This window comes from Indicator indicator, chromosome 2 (genome assembly GCF_027791375.1).
Source record: "Indicator indicator isolate 239-I01 chromosome 2, UM_Iind_1.1, whole genome shotgun sequence".
NCBI lineage: Eukaryota > Metazoa > Chordata > Aves > Piciformes > Indicatoridae > Indicator > Indicator indicator.
In genome coordinates, this window is record NC_072011.1 from 54,384,500 (window position 1) to 54,404,454 (window position 19,955).

At 35.7% G+C, this 19,955-nt stretch overlaps 1 protein-coding gene across 1 annotated transcript in view; it reads left to right on the top strand.

The window, feature by feature from the left end:
* Positions 1-19,955, top strand: part of SPATA17 (spermatogenesis associated 17) — a 93,258-nt gene that overhangs the window by 38,893 nt on the left and 34,410 nt on the right. The window contains exon 7 of the mRNA XM_054399201.1: positions 17,964-18,167. Coding sequence (XP_054255176.1) covers positions 17,964-18,167 — 204 coding nt within the window. The remainder of the gene's footprint in view (positions 1-17,963; positions 18,168-19,955) is intronic.

Genomic DNA, 19,955 nt, shown 5'->3' on the forward strand with positions numbered 1-19,955 from the left:
TTGTTTTTAGGATAGATTGTAAATGCAGGTTTTAAGCTAAAGCTTTTCCTAGAACTGCCTGAATCAGCTTATTTAACATGATTGTTTTCAGTTAGAAATGCCTCATAAATTTTAAATATTTACAGATTAATTTGTGTTGTATTGATAAAAGGTGTATGTTTTCTTTGAGCCTTTTTGTGTAAGCTGCTTTACAGACAGGTGAGTATGGGAGTAGATATAACTTATACAAATTTGATGTGATTAGTAAAGCTTGTATCTTTCTTTTTTAGTCCCCTTTTATGAACATTTTGTTCAAAAAGGTATATTGTGTCCATAAATTTTTGGTTACTGGTTGTTCTTCATATGAGTAAAGAATTAGCATTCAATCAAGGTATGCTAGAATGAACTCAGTGCTTGCTTTTCATAGCTTGTTAATTATAATCTCTGTGTAAGAACTTTTAATCCTAAAGAACATAAGAAAAATACCATGTCACTTAGTGACAAAATTCTTAATATTTCCCTCTGTTTGGCAATTATTTGTGATCTATCTATCCAGTAAGAAGTATATTTTAATAAACTGGATATTGTTATGAAACCTCATCTTGTAAATCAGGTGTAAGTAATTATGTTTGCAAATAATACATCATGGAAAAATATTAGAATAAAATAGCACCAAAAGTTTTCTGAGTGGCTTTCAAACAGGGGAGGTAGTTAAAAACTGAAATTATCTGACAATACTTGCTTAGTTCAGATAGACATCTAGAATACTAAGAATAATCTGCACAGTGTTTTAATATTGTATTAGTGTTTTAATATTGTATTAGACTGTAGAAAATTGGGAATTCTTGTTTACAACAGGATGCTTTATGCAAACCAATGCATATACATTAATGTGTTTACCTGCAGTACAAAAATAGTCTGGTTAGAGACATTGAGTGACCTGTGATCTATAAAGATTTGAGTAAATTAATTTTACTTCTGATGATACTGGTTTAGCACTTGTAACACATTTTTAAGGAATGGTAAGTAGTGCCCTATTTAAGCCATATACCTGGAGGACTGCTGGTAGAGGGCAATATCCTGAAACATAAATGAGTGTAAATTAATGCAACACCTACAGACAACCTGAAAACCAGCAAAGAGATATATAAAGTCAACTACTTCTGCAATCAAAGTATTGTATTGCACAACTGCACATAGTTATAGAATTTGATCTCTTACTAAGATACAGGGCAAATTATTTTAGTGCAGAATTTACTGTTTGATGCACTGTCTCATACACCTGATCTTCTGATCTGACTGCAGTTGCATCTTACTGTCTTCAAAGGATAGGTAATTGGATTACTGAGCAAGGTCCAGACATGTCTCAGTAGAAACAGGCCACAGAAGTCAACACTTTTGAGTGAGTTAAGGAAAAACATTGTAAGCAGAGGGCGTAGTAAATGAAAAGGTTGATGAGCTAAACATTCTGTAGTCGTGTATTAACTAAATCCCAATAAGATTTAGAGATGAGCTGCTAAAGTTTCCTACAATCTCCTCCCCTTCCTGCCATGCATAACTTGGTGCAATGACAGAGCAGATGCTCAGGCATGTTATATGGACAACACTGCAAAATCTCTATTTGCAGTAGTTGTTTCAAATATATCCTAAGATTTTGAATCTTTTTGTTTTACTACAGGCAAAAAGAGGAGAAAGAATGTTTACTTATTGTCAGAAGGGAATTAAGGAGCTGTTGCTCCTCAATTTTAGTAAAGAAAGGCATGTCAAATTCCATTCCCCACTCCTTACATGGTGAAGCCCAGAAACCCAGCTCAGAAGTATGTTATAGGTTGAACAGGGAGATGATCAAACATTGTAGCATTGCATTCTGCCCTGGTGAGACAGCACCTGGAGTACTGTGTCCAGTTTTGGGCTCCCCAGTTCAAGAGAGACAGAGACCTGCTGGAGAGAATCCAACGGAGAGCCACAAGGATGATTAGGGGACTTGAGTGTCTCCCCTACGAAGAGAGACTGAGATCCCTGGGGCTGTTTAGTCTTGAGAAGAGAAGACTGAGAGGGGATCTGATCAATGTCTGTAAATACGTGAGGGGTGGGTGTCAGGAGGAGAGGGCCAGGCTCTTTTCAGTGGTACACAGTGATAGGAAAAGGAACAATGGGTTCAAACTAGAACATAGAAGATTTCACCTCAACATAGAAGATTTCACTCACACTTCTTTACAGTGAGCGTGACAGAGCCCTGGAACAGGCTCCCCAGGGGGATTCTGGAGTCTCCTTCTCTAGAGACTTTCAAACCCCACCTGGATGTTTTCCTGTGTGGACTATCCTAGGTGATCCTGCTTTGGCAAAGGGGTTGGACCTGATGATCTCTTGAGGCCCCTTCCAACCTCTGATATACTGTGATACCGTGATACCGTGACGATACAGTGATCCTTCTGTGGCTTTAAAGCCTATGAATCTCTTAGTGCTTGCAGAATTTGTTCTTACCCCACATATTGTGTTTATGTGTAAGGTCATGCCCATTTGTAATTGCTAGCATTGTTTTACATTTCAAAGAGTAAAGCTTAAGAATGCTAGTGTCATGAGTGTACAGGGTGTCTGGTATGTATGTAATAGCATGGCCTATGATAAAGTCAATATATTTTGCCTTTGTCATAAATGAACTTGTTATTCCAGCATTTATTTCTTCCATAAACTGTTACCTTTATAAAGGAAAAAATAGCAGGGGGAGGGAGGGGGAGGGAAGAGAAGGAGTGGTTATCAGACTCAAAATTAGTATGCATTATTTGTTGTTACTGATGTCAGGTATATACACATAGTCTTATACAGACAGATGTGAGCTTGCTTTGATTACTTTCCAAGCCAATCTGGAGCTATAACATGGGGCTGAACCCAAACTAATTAGCCCTGTTGAGAGCCATGGTATATTAGCTCAAGAATTAATGCAGTTACACAGCTCCTGGTCAGCTCAAAACATGGGCAGAATAAGTGTGCATGCTTTCAACTCAGGAACAAGAAATTTTATCTGCCTACAAAATATTATATAGGCATACATACATTTAAGATTCTTTGTCTTCAGTTACTAATTTTTTACAAGGGGCGGTGTGTGTTTAGTACCATTGCTATGAAACTGACATTCAGGAAAATCATTGGATGATAAAAAAACATATGCTATTATATGATATAATTTTCCTACATTATTTGCAGGCAGTTGGTTGAGGGTTTTTTCTGCCATGGAAATTTACTCAGATACAATTATTTCCCACTGCTAGTTTTAAAAATCCATTGCATTAATACAGGCATTTTAATCTGCAGAAGAAATAAACAGTTTGAATAAAATACTTAGTATTTTAGCAAAGTAGTTTAAAGAAAAGAAAGTTAAAATAGGATATTTGCATAATCAATAATTACTCACCAATAATGTTAATTTGCTCTTAGTAATAATATGTAATAATAATTTTTATTAATAATATAAATTACTTGCCATCTTTCTGTGGAATTACAATATTGTTCATCCTGCCAACTCCAAAATAGTTTTTTGTGTTACGAAGAACTAGATAAATATTTTTTCTGTAGTACTTGTAATATCCATGCCACACAAATATAACCCTATTTTTAGCCAGAAGAGTAGGCTTGAAAAAAAAGTGAATTTTAATTTTATTTAAGTAATTATTAAACCAAATAATGTCTGGAGAAATAAAGCACAAGCTCTAAAACTTCATGATTATGAATCACTGAGCTTTAATCATAGAATTGTCAGGCTTGGAATGGACCTCAAGGATCATCTAGTTCCAACCCCTCTGCCATGGGCAGGGACACCTCACACTAGGTCAGTTTTCTCACAGCTGCATCCAGCCTACTGTTAAAAACCTTCAGGGATGGGGCTTCCACCACCTCCCTGGGCAACCTGTTCCAGTGTCTCACCACCCTCGTGGTGAAGAATTTCTTCCTAACATCCAATCTGAATCTACCCATTTCTATTTTTGTTCCATTCCTCCTAGTCCTGTCATTACCTGACACCCTAAAAAGTCCCTCACCAGCTTTCCTGTATCAACTTGCCATATATACCAGTAGTATCAATGAGTAGTCAAGTAACATCTTACATGCATAAGCTTCTTTTGTTTGAAGGAAATTTCTTCTTTGAAAGACAATTTTGTAATTCTCATAATTATTTAAAAAAAAAAAAATCAAGCCCATGCCCTTCTTACGATGTGATAAATTAGGGCATGGTACAGGTTGCCTGTTGCAAGAAATTCAGTTCTGAAACACACAAAGAAATAATTCTGTGAGGTGGCAACTGTGGGGCATCTAAATTAAATTCCATTTGAAAAATAAGATTATCTATAGTTCAGATTAAAGAAAAATTATATCTATATATCTATATCATTTCTTTCTTTGTAATAATCTGATAACTTTAATAATCTGATAAATGCTGACTTCATGATCAACATGATAAAAATTGTAACACATATTTCACAATTCTTTGCCTTTATTAATTCTTGTAATTTCTGATTTATAACACAATAAAAATAATGTTGCAGAGGCATTTTTCATTGTTTTTATCTGTTATATCATGAACTGCATTATAATTTCAGATTGAGACATAAAACTTATATATAATTCAAGTTTTCTTATTAGTCCAAAGTCACAGTATGCTATTTCCACTATGGTGGAAATGATCCTTATTTTTAGTTGTCGTTAATAAATGAACTAGCTATTAAATGTGATTTTCTATTATAAACATGTTTACTTATGTAGATTATCCTTCTATAATCCTGTAGTTCCCCTTTCTGTATTAACAAAATTCACTGTAACTGATTAGAATCTTACTCTTTGTCTTTGCAAGTAGACATTTGCAGTAAAGGGCCATCCTTTGCAAAGGTCTGACAAACAGCCTTTATTGTTGATGAAAGACAGAATCACTGAATGCATTGATAGCACTTTGCACAAGTGGAAATGAAGGGCTCATATCTGTTGGAACATGTGGTTGCATGATTCCTGACATTGGTATATCTAAACTTCCAAGAAATACTGCAGTTGGTCTTTGTCTTACAAGGATGATTAGAATTAGATATATAATAGACTAATTCCAAAGATCCAGTATCAAAAATTGTTTAAGCATCTGCTGACAGAACAAACAGCAATGCTGAGGTGAGTGGCAGCAAGTCTGTCAGCTGCTGCTGGCACGACTGCTGCTTACCAGGTGGAGGACTTGTAAGTCCACAGTGTGGTGTGGATCAGAAGGCAGCAGTACCTGAAAGAAGACAAAGTGGGAGAAGTGGTGGAAGGAGCAGACTGATGTGTGTCTTGTAAAGGCATTGAGATAAAGAAAAGATTCCCATGCAAACAGTCTTCGAAGTCTTCAAATAGCCTTTTGCTTTTACAGCTTCACCTTTCACTAAGAAAAGTATTGGAGAGCAGCAGAGCATCAGATCTTTTCCCTTCACTCTATGGTTTTTTTTCTCCCATACGGTAAACATTACTGAGTGAGGTAAAAGAGAATTTTAATTCTTGTTTCTTTGCCTTTCTTCTGTTTCATAATAGAATAAACCATAACAGATAAACCATATTTACCTTTTGTTAAAGAAAATAAATGTATGAGTAGTTCAGAAAGCTGACATTCTTTGTGTTTTTTTTAATTACACTTTTTTTCTGTCAACAGAGATGACAATTCATAAACATTAGACTGACTATGTGTGCCCTGTTTTTACACTATTGGAAGTCAGGAGTTAATTCTATTGAACTTAATATTGCACTAAATTCAGGTGTAAATGTTCTAAGAGAGGAAGGAAAAAAAAACACTATAAAATCCTTCCTGGAGCAGGCTAATGAATATTCAGAAGACACAACCGATTAATATGCTTCTAACCTAATGTGCTGTCCTGTAAGAACTTGAAAAACAATTGGTCTAAAATGACACTGTTTGACACCCACTCTATCTCTGGACACCTGGCAGTTTTATTCTTATAAAGGTGAGGACTCAGTGGATAAAGCTCTGGCCTTTGATCTTCAGATCTACAGTTTAAGAGACAAGACTGCAAGTTTGGTCGTTTGAGCTTAGTCCCGAGTGAACAGTCCACATCACAAAATGATTATACATAATTTGTTGCTATTGGCAGTGTCTGTTCAGGAAAGGCCAAGGACTGAGCTAGCATGAAGAATGAATTAGCTCTTACCTTTTACATTTTATTTCCTCCCTCTTTACTGTTATAATTTTATTATCCTGTCTCTAAAACATTCAAGGGATGAAATTATCATTCATTATAAGGACTAATACTTCCTGAAGATGAACTAAAATGGTTAATTTTTTTTTTAAGGTAGGTGCCCTAGTCACTGAACATCCCCACCTATCCATGGGTGTTTAGTATCCACTCATCACTTCTATGCCAAGAAATCAGATATTTCTGAGTACTTTCCAAAGCTTGTACCGTAAAAAATCCCATTTAAGTTAAAGAGGAGAGAGTGAGTTTTCCTAGCTCTCACACAGGTTTACAGCTACATTTAAATACTGTTAGTACATAAAGCACATCATGCTGCAATGTTCTGGTTTTATGAAATATTATTTCCAGAGGATTCTCAATTTGCATTAAATCCTTCTTACAAAAGTTGGGACAGGGCCGTTTGATCAGCAAGCCTTCTTGATGCATTCACTTCCACAGTGGAAGTCAGATGGATCAGCCTATTCACAGGTATTCACTATAGGAAAATCATTCAAGTCTAGTGTCTCGTGGGGCACTATACACACAATCTCAGTTCACTTGGAAGGGATCTCTGTTAATGTTGCTTAATGTTTCTGTCAAAAAGAAGGACAAAGTAAGGTAAACTGAAAGCAGCCAGTAACTGAGATGTTTGTGATTCTGGAAGACATTGTACCTGAAGAAAGAATAATGTTTATGTCTAGAAGGTTAATTCCACTAGGTCTGAATTCCAAAAGTGACCTTTACGTTTTTTGCACACTTGATCAAAAATCTTTAGTTCTCTTAGAATTTGAGCCCAGCTCTTGCACTTTGGGACTGCACATCCTGGGAGCACTCAGGACTGTAATTCTGTTACTGACCACAGTACCATAGTGACATAAAAAGGAGGCAAGTGCTGGAAGCTGACATATACATCCAGAATCTATGTGGTGCACACTCTGCCAAAACCATATAGTGAGAAAGTTTACAACTTCCATAGATTTCCCAGTTTTGCTCATATCATTTTCAATCAGCCTTTCTTTTTCTCTAAGAAGTGCTTTTTGTCTCTCTGGAAAGCCTAAGTACTACCAAAGCCAAACTGTTTAGAAAAGCTTCTAGTGGTAGGATGAGGGGCAATGGGTTTAGATTAGAGAAGAGTTGATTCAGATTGGATGAGGTTAGTAGAACACTGGAACAGGTTGCCCAGGAAGGTAGCTGAGGCTCCATTCCTGGAGATATTCAAGGTCAGACTTGGCAGGGCTCTGAGTAACCTATCTGGTGGAGAATACCGCTGCTTACTGCAGGGGGGTTGGACTAGATGACCTTTAGAGTTCCTTTCCAACTTATATCATTCTATGATTCTGTGACAAGTGTGGTGATCTTCATGCCTGGGAAAGGTTAGCTCCATAGGCTAGGGAACAATGGGAAGAAGATGGCAAAAGGCTATTTACTGACACTGTGACCTACCTCCTATGAGAAACATATGGCTATGCACCATTTCGGATGGTTTTTTGCCCAATGTCAGTGGGCAGTACTTCCTTCCCATTCATTCTTCTGATAAGTCTCATTCCAGCACAAGTGGTAAGTGAAAGTGTTTCCAACAGAAATCAATAATTTCTCTCTTTGCCACACTCCTCAGAAAACAAGCTTTCCACATCTTATTTTTTTTAGAGGAAATGATTGAATTAATTTCGATATAGAACAAATTTAATAATTCTAAGCATATTTTGCGACAGTATCGCAAACTCCATTTTTCCTAAGGTATGCTTAATACAAAAGTCTTTCAGTTTGTTTGATAACTGGATAACTGTGCAAAGAAATTCAAAAGAGTTTGCGCCAAAAACATCATCTGTCATTAGAGCTTAACACAAAGCAGAATGTAAAGTCTGAGTGCTGTTTTATGACTGATTCTATACAAATGTATATACAGATTCTATACAGATGTAAAGGCATATCCATGTAGACAGGGCAATATTCCTAAATAGCTTGTTACTAGCCATGTCACTCATATGAAGTATATGTTATTATAGCATAGTTAGATCTCTGTATTGACCATGTATTACATCATTTAGCATCTCTGCATCTAGCATTAATCATTTGAAAGTCCACTAACTAGGACTTAAACTAGGCACTTAAACTGTCTTTTTCAGCATCTGAACTGCATAATCTCTGTTTGTGTGGATTTTTTCTAGACAACAAACTTCTTGCTCAACTCCTGTGGGCAGGATTAATGGCAGAGTTTAAAGGACAAGCTGTGTGATCTATCAAAAGTGCACATGCTGAGATCTTAGAAAAACATGACCACATTTTGTGTATTACTGTCAATTGGAGTGGCAAAAGGATTGGGTTGCTGCAGGGTCAGAAAACTGGTAAGAGTGAGTTATATAGTGAATGTTGGCTTTGTGTATGCTGTGGTCCACATGTTTTAGAAAGAATTTCTATTGCAAGGAAATGACAATGTAGTGCAAATACCAATTAAATAGCTCACACATTCACAGATACTTGTTAATAGGATGAACGTAGCTGATGTGTAGTAGTCCATCTGGTGTTTATACAAGTTTGATGTGACATATGGTCTTGCTCAGGTAATATTTGAAGCTAGTATAATAGCAGAATATGTTAAATAAGAGATAAATGCATAAGAAGAGTTAGGTTAGGAATGGCAGAGGGGAAGTCACCAAGATAAAATACCATACCTTTCTCAACAGCAAACCTTGCTGTTGATTAGGAAACAGCACTGATGGCATCCTTGCATTAACGAGACTTCAAGATGAGTGATGTACACACCAGTTCTTTTGGTTTTCAGCTCTTCAGCAAGTGAATAGTATAGTAGTGAATTTCTTTCGTTAACTTGCACAGTTTATTCAACATTCAATGCTTTTCTTTAGTATGTAATATATGTAGTTAATTTGGGAATTATGTTGGCCCTGCAATACACATGGTGAAAACTTTATTAGCTTTGTTCTTCTATTATTTTCTTGCCTTCCAATTTTTCCTTTTCAATAATATTTTAATAAAATTTTCAGTTTTTTCTTGTTACATCACCCTTTTCTACTAATTTCTGACTACCTTTACTGATCTGACTAAGATGACTCTGCTCTTCGTTACTCTTTCCTGTATATAGTACTATGACTTCATTAAAACTTCGCCTCATTGTTTGTCTCATTGAAAACATCTTTGTTAAACAAACTGTCACTTTCTGAGTTTTCAGACATTGTTTGTGAGAGAAGGTTCACAGGTAAGCACTGTGCAACAGATGTAAGAAACCATGAAAAGCAATGAAATGTTACCTCATTTGGGTTGGTATTGGAGAAGTGAATGAATTATCTGCTTAGCAATTGTTTTGTTAACAAAATTTCTGTAAGGTTTCCATCTCTATCTGTTAAGAAGAGCTGATGTTACAAATTCAAATATAGTAAAAAGTATAATTAGAAGGATTTCTACAATTACAAGGATTACAAGGAGAGAAAATAAGTGGATTTCCAGTTGATTCTACAAAGTTAATCTTTTCCATTATGACAATGACAGTAGGTGGAATTTTCATTTGGAGGATGTAAATAGAATCACACATTATAAAAAGTGTTTTAATGCTCTGAAAACTTCTCACAAGCATAAATAATTTTAGCCTCAAAACAACCCTGTGAAGTAAGAAAATGCTGTCTGTGTTTTCACATGCACTTATTGAGATGTGAAAGAATAAAAATCACCTTCAGAGACTATTCTGCAGACTAAACTCTTTAATTCCCATTTATACAGGGTGGTTGTAGAAATAGGTTGGTTTTCAGAGATTCCTAGAATTCATACATGATTCTGCACTCCCCTCCCACTTTTTAAAGAAAAAACATGGTAACATTAATGGAATTTCCCATTCCTATTTTTAAAATAAAGACTTGATGTGGCCCTGAGGAGCTCAATCTAGTTGGAGGTGTCCCTGCTCACTACTGGGTCATTGGACAAGATGACCTTCGAAGGTCCCTTCTAATCTGTCAATCTGTAAGCAAGTTAAATTGTATTTTTCTCTTTGTTTTGAAATCAGTTAGAAGTCAAATGAGAAATCTGTAAGAGAACTTTAAATTCTCTCTCTGTTTTTTGTCTTATCATAAGAGTATTGTGTCCAATGCCATCATTCGCTCATTCCAGTTGATATCACTGATCTAGTCAAGTCATCAAAATCTGTGTAAGAATCAGATCTGACAGAGTAAATGTTGTTCAGAGACAGAACCAGTGAAAGGTGAATACATTTTTGGGATATCTCTTCATTTGCTGGGCTGCTGTGTTTTGGACATTATACCCCAATGATCCATGCATTAAACTAAGTTTGTTTGTCTTTTGCCTTGTTGCTTAAATGCCCAAACAGTTGGTATTTGTTTGGAGACAATCACAGTTTTGTCTCCTACCATTGAACTTCATGCCTGTGCATGCATGGCTGATTTTACAGTCTGTCCAGGATACCAGACTTGAATGTATCCTTAATACCTCATGCTATAGTCCATAAAACTGCAGCCTGGTTTACTTGTATAAAAGTACATTTAAAACGTGATTGCACCATTGTTTTGATATCAAGGAAACATTTCACAGCTGAAAAGGACTGAACCAAGCCTTACAATTTGAAGGCAGAATAACGATAATTAATGCTTCTATTGCTCTGTTTAAGCAGAATATGTATTAAGCAGAAGACAGGTAATTAATCCCACTTGAAAGAGTATATGCTACTCATCACTCATTTATGAATTCCTCACTCTCTGTATAACAGCAGTATTTCAAACAAAGCTAGAATATTGTAGGTACTATAACAGACTAGGTCCTTCAGTTCTTGTTTAGATTAAATTATTAAGAGCATGTTTTTATAAGGATTAGAGGATCAGGCCTAAGGTGTAGTTTTAGTTCATTGAAAACTGAATCTACATTTACAAAACTGGAAGACTTTTTCCTGTTGTCAGCCATGGTAAAGAAATTTTATCTGTAATTGGAATGTTGCACCACGCTACAGTCCTTTTCTCATGTCTGAACAAAGTTTGCCCTGTATTTCTTAATTTTTAACGTAGAAATGTGTTCGTAATAGTTAAAAAAGCACAGACTAGTATTTGTAGAGTGCATTCTAATGTGGCTTAAATATTTTGATGTTTCTAATTTGTGTTCATGGACATAATTTTATTTTACAGTATTTACAGAATTTTTATAGATGGCAAGAAAGCTGGGGAGGGACTTTTTAGGATATCAGGTAGTGACAGGACTAGGGAGAATGGAACAAAGCTGGAAGTGGGGAGATTCAAGCTGGACCTAAGAAAGAAGTTCTTCCCCATGAGAGTGGTGAAACCCTGGATTGGGTTGCCCAGGGAGGTGGTTGAGGCCCCATCCCTGGAGGTGTTTAAGGCCAGGCTGGATGAGGCTCTGGCCAGCCTGATGTAGTGTGAGGTGTCCCTGCCCATGGCAGGGGGGTTGGAACTAGATGATCCTTGTGGTCCCTTCCAACCCTGACAATTCTATGATTCTATGGCTCTTTCCCCAGTAAATTTCATATTAAAGATATTATCCTTTTATTTTTCACTACATAGGGAATATTCTGACAGCCTGTAGTTAACTAGTTATTTAGAAGTTTTAAATTTCTTCTCTTTTACAGACATGGTTTCTGCATCATATAAGCACATTTTTTTCCCTTGTGAATCATTAATGTTTTAAGGTATTTCTTTTACCTCCTAGAGAAACTATATCTGGGGATTAACAAGATTGTTCCCTGGAATTCATGTGGAAGCATAACTGCAGTAGCTGAGAAATGATCATGTTTCCTTTTAGTTCTCAGCAAGAGTAATTGAATGTTGAATATCTTACTAAACGCTGGACTGTGACAGTGTGTTAACACTCCGACTATCTCCTAACAGCAGGGCAATTATTTGCTGAGTGGGATTTTTATAAATCCCCTGGCAGTAGTATGTCCTGATAATTATGATGAAGTGCACTGGTCAGTGTTGATTCAGCAATCCCATCTCTAGCAAATATTTCATTCACAGCTCTCCTTCATGCTTTTACTTTTATGGCTTTTAAAGATATCTTACCACTCCTCGCAGCTTGCTTAGTTTTTTTCACAAATTACAATGGAACAAAAGAGGATTTTCAAGTTAAGACCTTATTTTGTTGAAGTCTTTTCATTGTTGTTTAACTCCTCATTAAAAGACCAGAATGAGAAAGTAGGAATTTATTCAGGTTCTTACTGTGACAATCTCTTGCAAAGATAGTATTACATGACTGTTTAATGAAACATTTATTTCCCTCATACATGTAGATGATTTTGGACTTTCAGAATTGATGTGGAAAATAATTAAAATAGAGCACAGATTTATTATTGTTTAGTTAGATTACAGTAAAAATATTTTAAAGATATGGAGATACACTTCATATTGACTTCATGCTTACATTTTATCTTCAGCTCAACTTTATTTTCATTTGGCATGTGTGCAATTATTTGCAGCACAGCAGCTACATTGTATCTACTAAAGCATATATTGTTTGAAATTTTATATGTAAATTTTAAAGGTAAATAAATAGGAAAGAAGAATAAGGAATAACTCTTGCATAAATAAAATTTTCAGTATCTAAAACTGTTCACATTTATTATACTACTTGGAATCACCAGTCTTTTCTGAGGAACTATCCAGCATAACTAACTCAGCCTTTCTTTCCCTTCCTGCCCCCACCTTTTTTTTTTTCCTTTTTTCCTTCCTTCCTTCTATTTCTTTTGCTGGTTTCTTCCTTCATAGTTTAGCTCTCAAGACAAGCTCCTTTAATAATTTCTTTGTTGTATTCTAGGAAAAAACAGTTAAGTCTTTATCTTTTTATAGAAATGATAAACAAGAAAATACTAAAATGCATATTCTGCAGCATAGCCTAAATATAGGATTAGAGGTGGAAGCAATGCACTATATAAGAAAAGCCACCAACAAATCTTTTCTTTGCTAATGTTCATTAAATTAATATTTGTTTTCTTATGATTTTTTTTCTTTCTTTATGTGCCACAATTAATTACAAAGATAAGAAAATGATTGGGAGGAAACTAAATGATAGAGTGTTAGAAATGCAAAATGATTCAAAATATTAATGTAATGCTAAGGATGACTGGGTAACAAATGGTACATTTGCCAGTATGCTTGACCTGACACAATTAATATTCCAGGTCATGCTTGGGTTTCCATGATGGAAGGTCTGAGGCAAAGAATTCTAGGGGAAAAATATATCTATTGTGTAAGTCATTTCTCTTTTTCTACATTTTTTTCCTTCCCCTGATGAGTCAGAGCCATAGTTTTAAAAAAAAATATCAGTGCTTTCACACCTCATTTGCCATATTCACCACTGGGCCACCATTCACCAGAAGGGCCTGATGCAAGGAGGTCAGTAAGAAGCTATTAACAGAGTCCCCTCCTGAGATTTCTTTGGTCTTATTGAGGTGGAAGTTAGCATGACAGTACTGCAAATAACTCAGTTGTAGGTTTTTTAATGGTTAGCAGAGATTTCCCCATAGTGTTTGTCACTTTAGAAAATTGTTCCTGGAAATGAAGTCCCAGAAAACCTGGATTTGACAAGGGCCTTTCTTAGTTGTGAGGAACACGGGTGCAGAAAAATGTGTCGTTCTCCTTGCAGACAAGAGGTAGTTTTTGTAACCTATCATAATGTTTTGGAGGATAACATATTTTTTGTGTGGAGTAAAGGTGGGGAAAATATTGGAATCAAAGTATGAAGTAATATCTCAAAACAGATACTCTCCTAACACTGAAAGAGTGGTACTAGCTACAATCGTTTTATAGTTAAGAGAATATTGCATAAAGTAAGGAGAAGATGAAGTAACGGATTTAACACATTGTACTGGTTTCAAAATTATTATTTTAAAGCAAATTTACTAAGTGCCAAGGGCTTTGATCCTCCAGATTCTTAGATTTCTGCAGACTGCCAGCCCCCTGCAGAGTACAGTGTGAATAAGGCATCCATCAGCACACAGCACATGTGCAAGAAATTGCAAAAAAAGACTAATTTGCAAAGATATTTAGAATTGAGTGGAAGCAAATTTACCAGAGATTGGTCTGAACTGAGAGGTAGAATTGAACTCATGTTTTTTTCCTCTCACTAAACCTTGCCAGTTTTAAATCTAGGCCTAAAACTTTACCACATACCTTGGAGAATTTAGAGTAAATTGTTATTAATTTTATCTATCTAGATAGTAACTCTGATGATTGCTCTACTGTCTGTTTGAATACTTGAGCATATATAATTAAAATGTAATTAAAAAAGATTGCTTGAAAAATTATTTAGAAATACATTTCATAATTAATTTTGACCCAGATCTTACAAAGAGTTTCAACTGTAGCAGAAACAACTCTTAAAGTGCCCAGATGGCCTCACTAAAACTCAAAATCTGTTTTCATAGTTTGTACTTTATCTCTGTGTTTAACCTGATAGTACATAAGAATAGAACAACAAAAGATGGATATGTGTTAAGAGTTTTTCAGCAATGACAATTCAAAACACACTGAATCAATGGATTCCCACACCTATTATGGCTAATTTTGCTGTCATTAAAAGTGCTAAAATTCAATACCTTTTGTGTATCTTGGGGTTTTCAGCAATGTTTCACAGTGTTTGAACCCTTCATGAACTATTTTCTACTGCCAAACAATTAAACAGAGAAATGTCAAATAAAATATACGTAGTATCTCTACTGTAGATTGCAAAATGCAGTTTCAGAAAGTCATTATATTTGTGGAACCATTTATACCAGCTCCAAGTATGATTAAGAGAAGCAATGCCATTTCTTAGAGCCCAGAAAGCACATGCTTGTAATTCTACACAGAAACAAACCAAATCAAAGCAGACCAAAACAGAAAAAAAGAAGAGTATTAAAGAGTATTTAAATTATGTAAGATGATGTATTTTTATACTGTGGGGAAACAAATTCCCAAACCTCTCAAACCTGTGCTTTGTAGATTGAAAATTTTTTCGTTAATGTTTCCTATGCAATTTGCTCATCACTGTTTTTTATTTTCTTTTTTAAAAGCTGGGCTTAAAAAACAGTGTAAATTTTAGGCAAGTGCATCCCTAATCAGAATTTGCTCCTGATCAACAAATCCATGCTTGCCAGGTTCAGAGAGTCGTTCTTGTGCCACAGTGGGGCACAAGAGGGTCATCTTGATTCTCAGTGATAGACATGGAGATATTTATCTTCTGGAAAGCATTTACGTTTTCAGTGACACTATAGTTTAAATATAGCAAAGATATAGTAAAATATGTCTCATACATACTTTGAGAGAGCTGTATCTCTCCCACTAGCTGGGGATCTCTGCAGACTCATGGTATAGCTAGGACACAGTCTCCACACTAGGTAGGATACAACAGGTGGAAGAATGAAGTAACAATACAGTGAGCAGTTAAATAAATAAATAAATAAAAAACAGTAGCAGGCAATCACAATCTATTTTACTGCCATCATCAAAGTGAAAGCAGAAATTTGTTGATCAGAATGTAGGCAGATGCAATAGCTGCGGTAGGACTAGTGAATGAACAACCATGACTGTAGCATAGAGACAGTTTGTATGTCTCCAGCATTGGATCTAATTTGCAAGGAAGACCTTAATTGCAGCATTTTATATTTGAGAGAATTCGTGTAACAAGAATATAGCAGAAATGCATTTGATAATTGTAGATCAATGCAATAAAGCCCAAGACAGCATATGGAACTTGTGTTTATGTAACATTTACAGGGCAGAGCACTGAATGTTCACAAGCAAAACTGTACTGATAAAAACTGGGCTGATAAAAAAAATTGTAATTAGAACAGTACTATAAAAATAATAAGAGCATTAGGAGAGTCTCTGACTTTATGAGAAGTTTATGTGAGTAAGAGCCAGACATTTAAGATGCAGCTGGGTTTTACAGAGCATACAGATGGACCTGCTATTTTGCATTCACTCCAGTGATTCTGCTTGCCTGCTATTTGAAGCATGGATCACTGCCATTTTAGTTTGGCATCCTAAAGAGCTGAAGAAACAACCAGTGTTTGTTGGACATGCAAATGTTTCTACCACTTACATCTACTCATGTTCTCTATCCCATTACTCTTTTGGACCAATAGTGTAGTGGAATAGGTTACAGAGTTTGCACTAAGATGGGAACATGTAACAGAAGGCCAAAATAAATTGTTGTTAGAACCAGATCATTTACAGAATTGAAGAATACAACCCATAACATCTTGAATAGCCTAACAATATTTTGAATAAGCTACTATCTCTGGATTATTTTTTGCCCATTAAATAATATTTTGCCTGGGCTTTGTTTAACTGTTTTGGCACAAGAAAATGGAACTTCCTGGTAGGATATATTAATGAAAAATGCATTAAAGCTAATTGGGGAGTGTTCAAACCTCTCAGCCCCAGGAGATTTATACTTTATGAGGAGGTTGATGCTCTACTTTCATGAGTCTTCAGAAGTGTCCCAAAGAAGAAATGCAATATTTTAAGCATTTACACTTTTCCTTTCCTATCCCCATGTCATGAAATTGCTTTCTTATCCTACTGCTTTTATTCAACACCTAAAATTATGATAAAAGCAAAGGACAATATTTTTTAACTGAGAAAACCCACTTTAAAAGTCTTAAGAATATTCTGAGTTGTAGAAAATATAATTATCCTTAAAGCAACTCCGTATCTTTAATTTTTGCCAGGTCTATTTTAAGCATATATATTCTGTTTTAGGGGAAATGTAGTGGCTTTGTGCAATGTGCTATAGGGACTCTCTTGTTTAATAGTTTGTAATTAATTCAAGAAACTCACATATGTCTATTTGAGAATTGTTTATATACAATTGATAAAATCCATACATTTATGGGAATGATTTGGGAACAATCTGTCGCATAATTTTGACTTCCTAGATAACAACAGATTGCTAACGATGTATATTACTACATCAGAATTTCTAATGTATGTCTGTATGAATTCTTGTTACATTAGGTCACACTAGTGATGCAATTAATGATGTACAAATTTTTGTTCTAATGTTTTTCTTTTTCACGAGTTTTATACTGTTAAAACTAAATACTTTTGAATAGTTGTAGGTATTTAATGTGAACATTTTGTTGGAAAAAAACGGTTAGTGGGTTTGATATTCGATAAATTTTCTGCAACTTCTGCTTAACCTCTCAGTTTTACTTTTAAAAATGCTGCAGTTGCCAATGTCTTCATCCACATTGTGAGTCAGCTATCACAGTCTTTAAAGGGACAAGAAATACAAGATTCCCTTGCATAAGCATTTATTTTACTCTTTGAGTGTATGTTTGGAAATAATAGGTATTATATTTTTGTTCCTATTGTATGTAGGGATTTAAATTGGAATTGAAATTAAACTTTAGATTTCAAAACAACTATATAGTTTGCTTTTAAAACTAGATGCAAATTTGTACACTTTTAGTTATTTTTAGGGGAAAACCGGCACGTTTCTTTGACTACTGTTATGAAAAATGTAAGATTGAATGTGACTGAAAAAATACATGTATGAGATGCAGAAAGTTCTTCCTTCCATAAAAGGAAAATTACTCCCATCTGAAGGACCAAAACACAGATGGCACCTTACATTATCCTATTTACACCCTCTTGTAACTGTATTGCAGTGCAGAGATGTGTTTAAACTATAGATCTGTCCCATGCCAGTAGTTGTCAGAAACTTTGTGTAGAGCTGTTTGTTACATAGCTTTTTTAAATTGGTTTGATTTATAGAATAAATGCAAGAATGAGTTGTAAGTCAGTTAAGTTAAAGATAACCCCAGCTTCTGCTCAGATTGCAGGCATCTACAACTCACCATTCAGAAAATTCCCAGATCCCATGGAACTGCTCTTACGGAGCTCAAAGCCTTTAAGCCACAGAGGGCAGCAAATAAAGAGTCACTCTGCTTATGAACTCCGTGACTGGCCAACTTGCAGAAGGCCTCCTTCTTTCTTCACAGAACAGTCTTTGCCACTTATTGGCAGGCAGAAACCTCAGGTAACATTTTCTAACAGCTTTTGTTCATGTATTTTATCATAGGTTATCGCAGAATATCTCCATTTTGTTCGTTGTATAAATTTTATGTATAGATCTAATGCTTGCATTTCAGGATATAAAGTGTCTGAAATTGATTTGTCTTAAAGAAAAAGAAACCTAGGTGGTATGTAAAAACAGGAGAATATGATTCTTTAGACTTTACATATGTCCCTTAGGAAAAAAACTCCACACCATTATTTCCAGTATTTCAAAGTGAAGATCTGATATAATTGAGTATCTACATTAGAATTTATCAGAGGTAGAAATTTTACCTTCCAATTAAAAATGAATTAAAAATAGGAAAAATTAAAGGTAATCAGACAAATTAAGCCATTGTGATAGCTTTTTCCTAATTTTGCAGTTGTTGTCCATATGAAGGCCATGAGACATCCTCTCAATAGAGAACAATTCCTGCTCTTTTGTGTCCACTAGTTGTGTGTCAGCTATAATTACAAAAATCTCTACATCACAACCAAGTTGCCCAGCTCCCATTCTTAACTGCCATGGTCTCAATTCCAATTTCAGTTGATGTCAACGTATGTTGCAGATAGCTTTATTTGTCTCTTCTATAAAGCAGTGGAGATCTCTGAGATAATGCATCAGCATGGGCATCCCACAAGATGACAAAACAACTTTTGCCACCTTATTGTCAAAATCTGCTGGGAGTGTGGCAAATATACAGAGCAGACAGGCTTTTGAGACCTTTGTGCTACTCACTGGATGGCAATACAATGACATGTAGCTTTTGCCAGTGAATGCCTAATACAGTTACTTTGGGGATGGAAGTATTCTGTCTTTCCCTCTCTTCTGAAGAATTTTTCACTTTGTCCAATCTAATGAACCTTCTGCTTACTTCAGACATATGCTTTCAATACCACCGTGGCTTTGAGTGAACACAATGTCTTCAGAACCTCTTACCATTTTAATTTTATTTGTATTCCACCCTATATTTAATGTTCTCATCCATGTTTTGTTTAGAAAGACAACACTTCTAAATTAATCCTTCTCAGTAACCCTCAGCTATCCTTTAGCTGCAGGATTTATACAACAGCTATGACCAGTAAACAATGTGTAGGATATTTTATTGGTATGCTACACCTTGGAAGTGATACAATTATTTTCAACATATTATTACAGCCCCTTGTAGAGGTGGTCTGAACACAGTCTTAAGCTGGATCGACTGCAAGGTTCAACCTATGTTTACACATGCTATCTGCCACAATTTGCCTGTGGTTTATTGATTGCTTCCACGTTGCTCTTCAGTGGGGACAACCATGGGCATATTGGCTAACACAGAGAAGTGGCTTTTCTCACCTTCATGTCATGACTGACTTGTTTATAGCAGGACAAACCCGTATCATTGGTGGGACATGAAGGCAAAGACAATTGAGTTAGAGAACAAGAAGAACCTGCAGACCTCTGGAGCTACACAGAGATCCACACTGCTCATAACAGTAAAGATCAACTGCAAGGCAGTTCTCCACCTTTGTCCTTCCCTCCTTATGTTCTCCCTGTCTTGACTTACATTAGAACTGAGACAAAGTGTGAGCCAACAGTTTGGGTGATGAGGGATTTTGGAGCCAAGATAAATATGACATTTTAGCTTTACCTTCTGGGAGCAAAAGTCCTTCAGTTGGACGTGAGTGAATGCAATGTCTCTCAGGAGAGAGGGGTAGATTTTGCCAATTGAATATGGTACAGGAACCATGCTTTTAAATAAAGAGGGAATCCAGAGTTTTTTCAATCGCT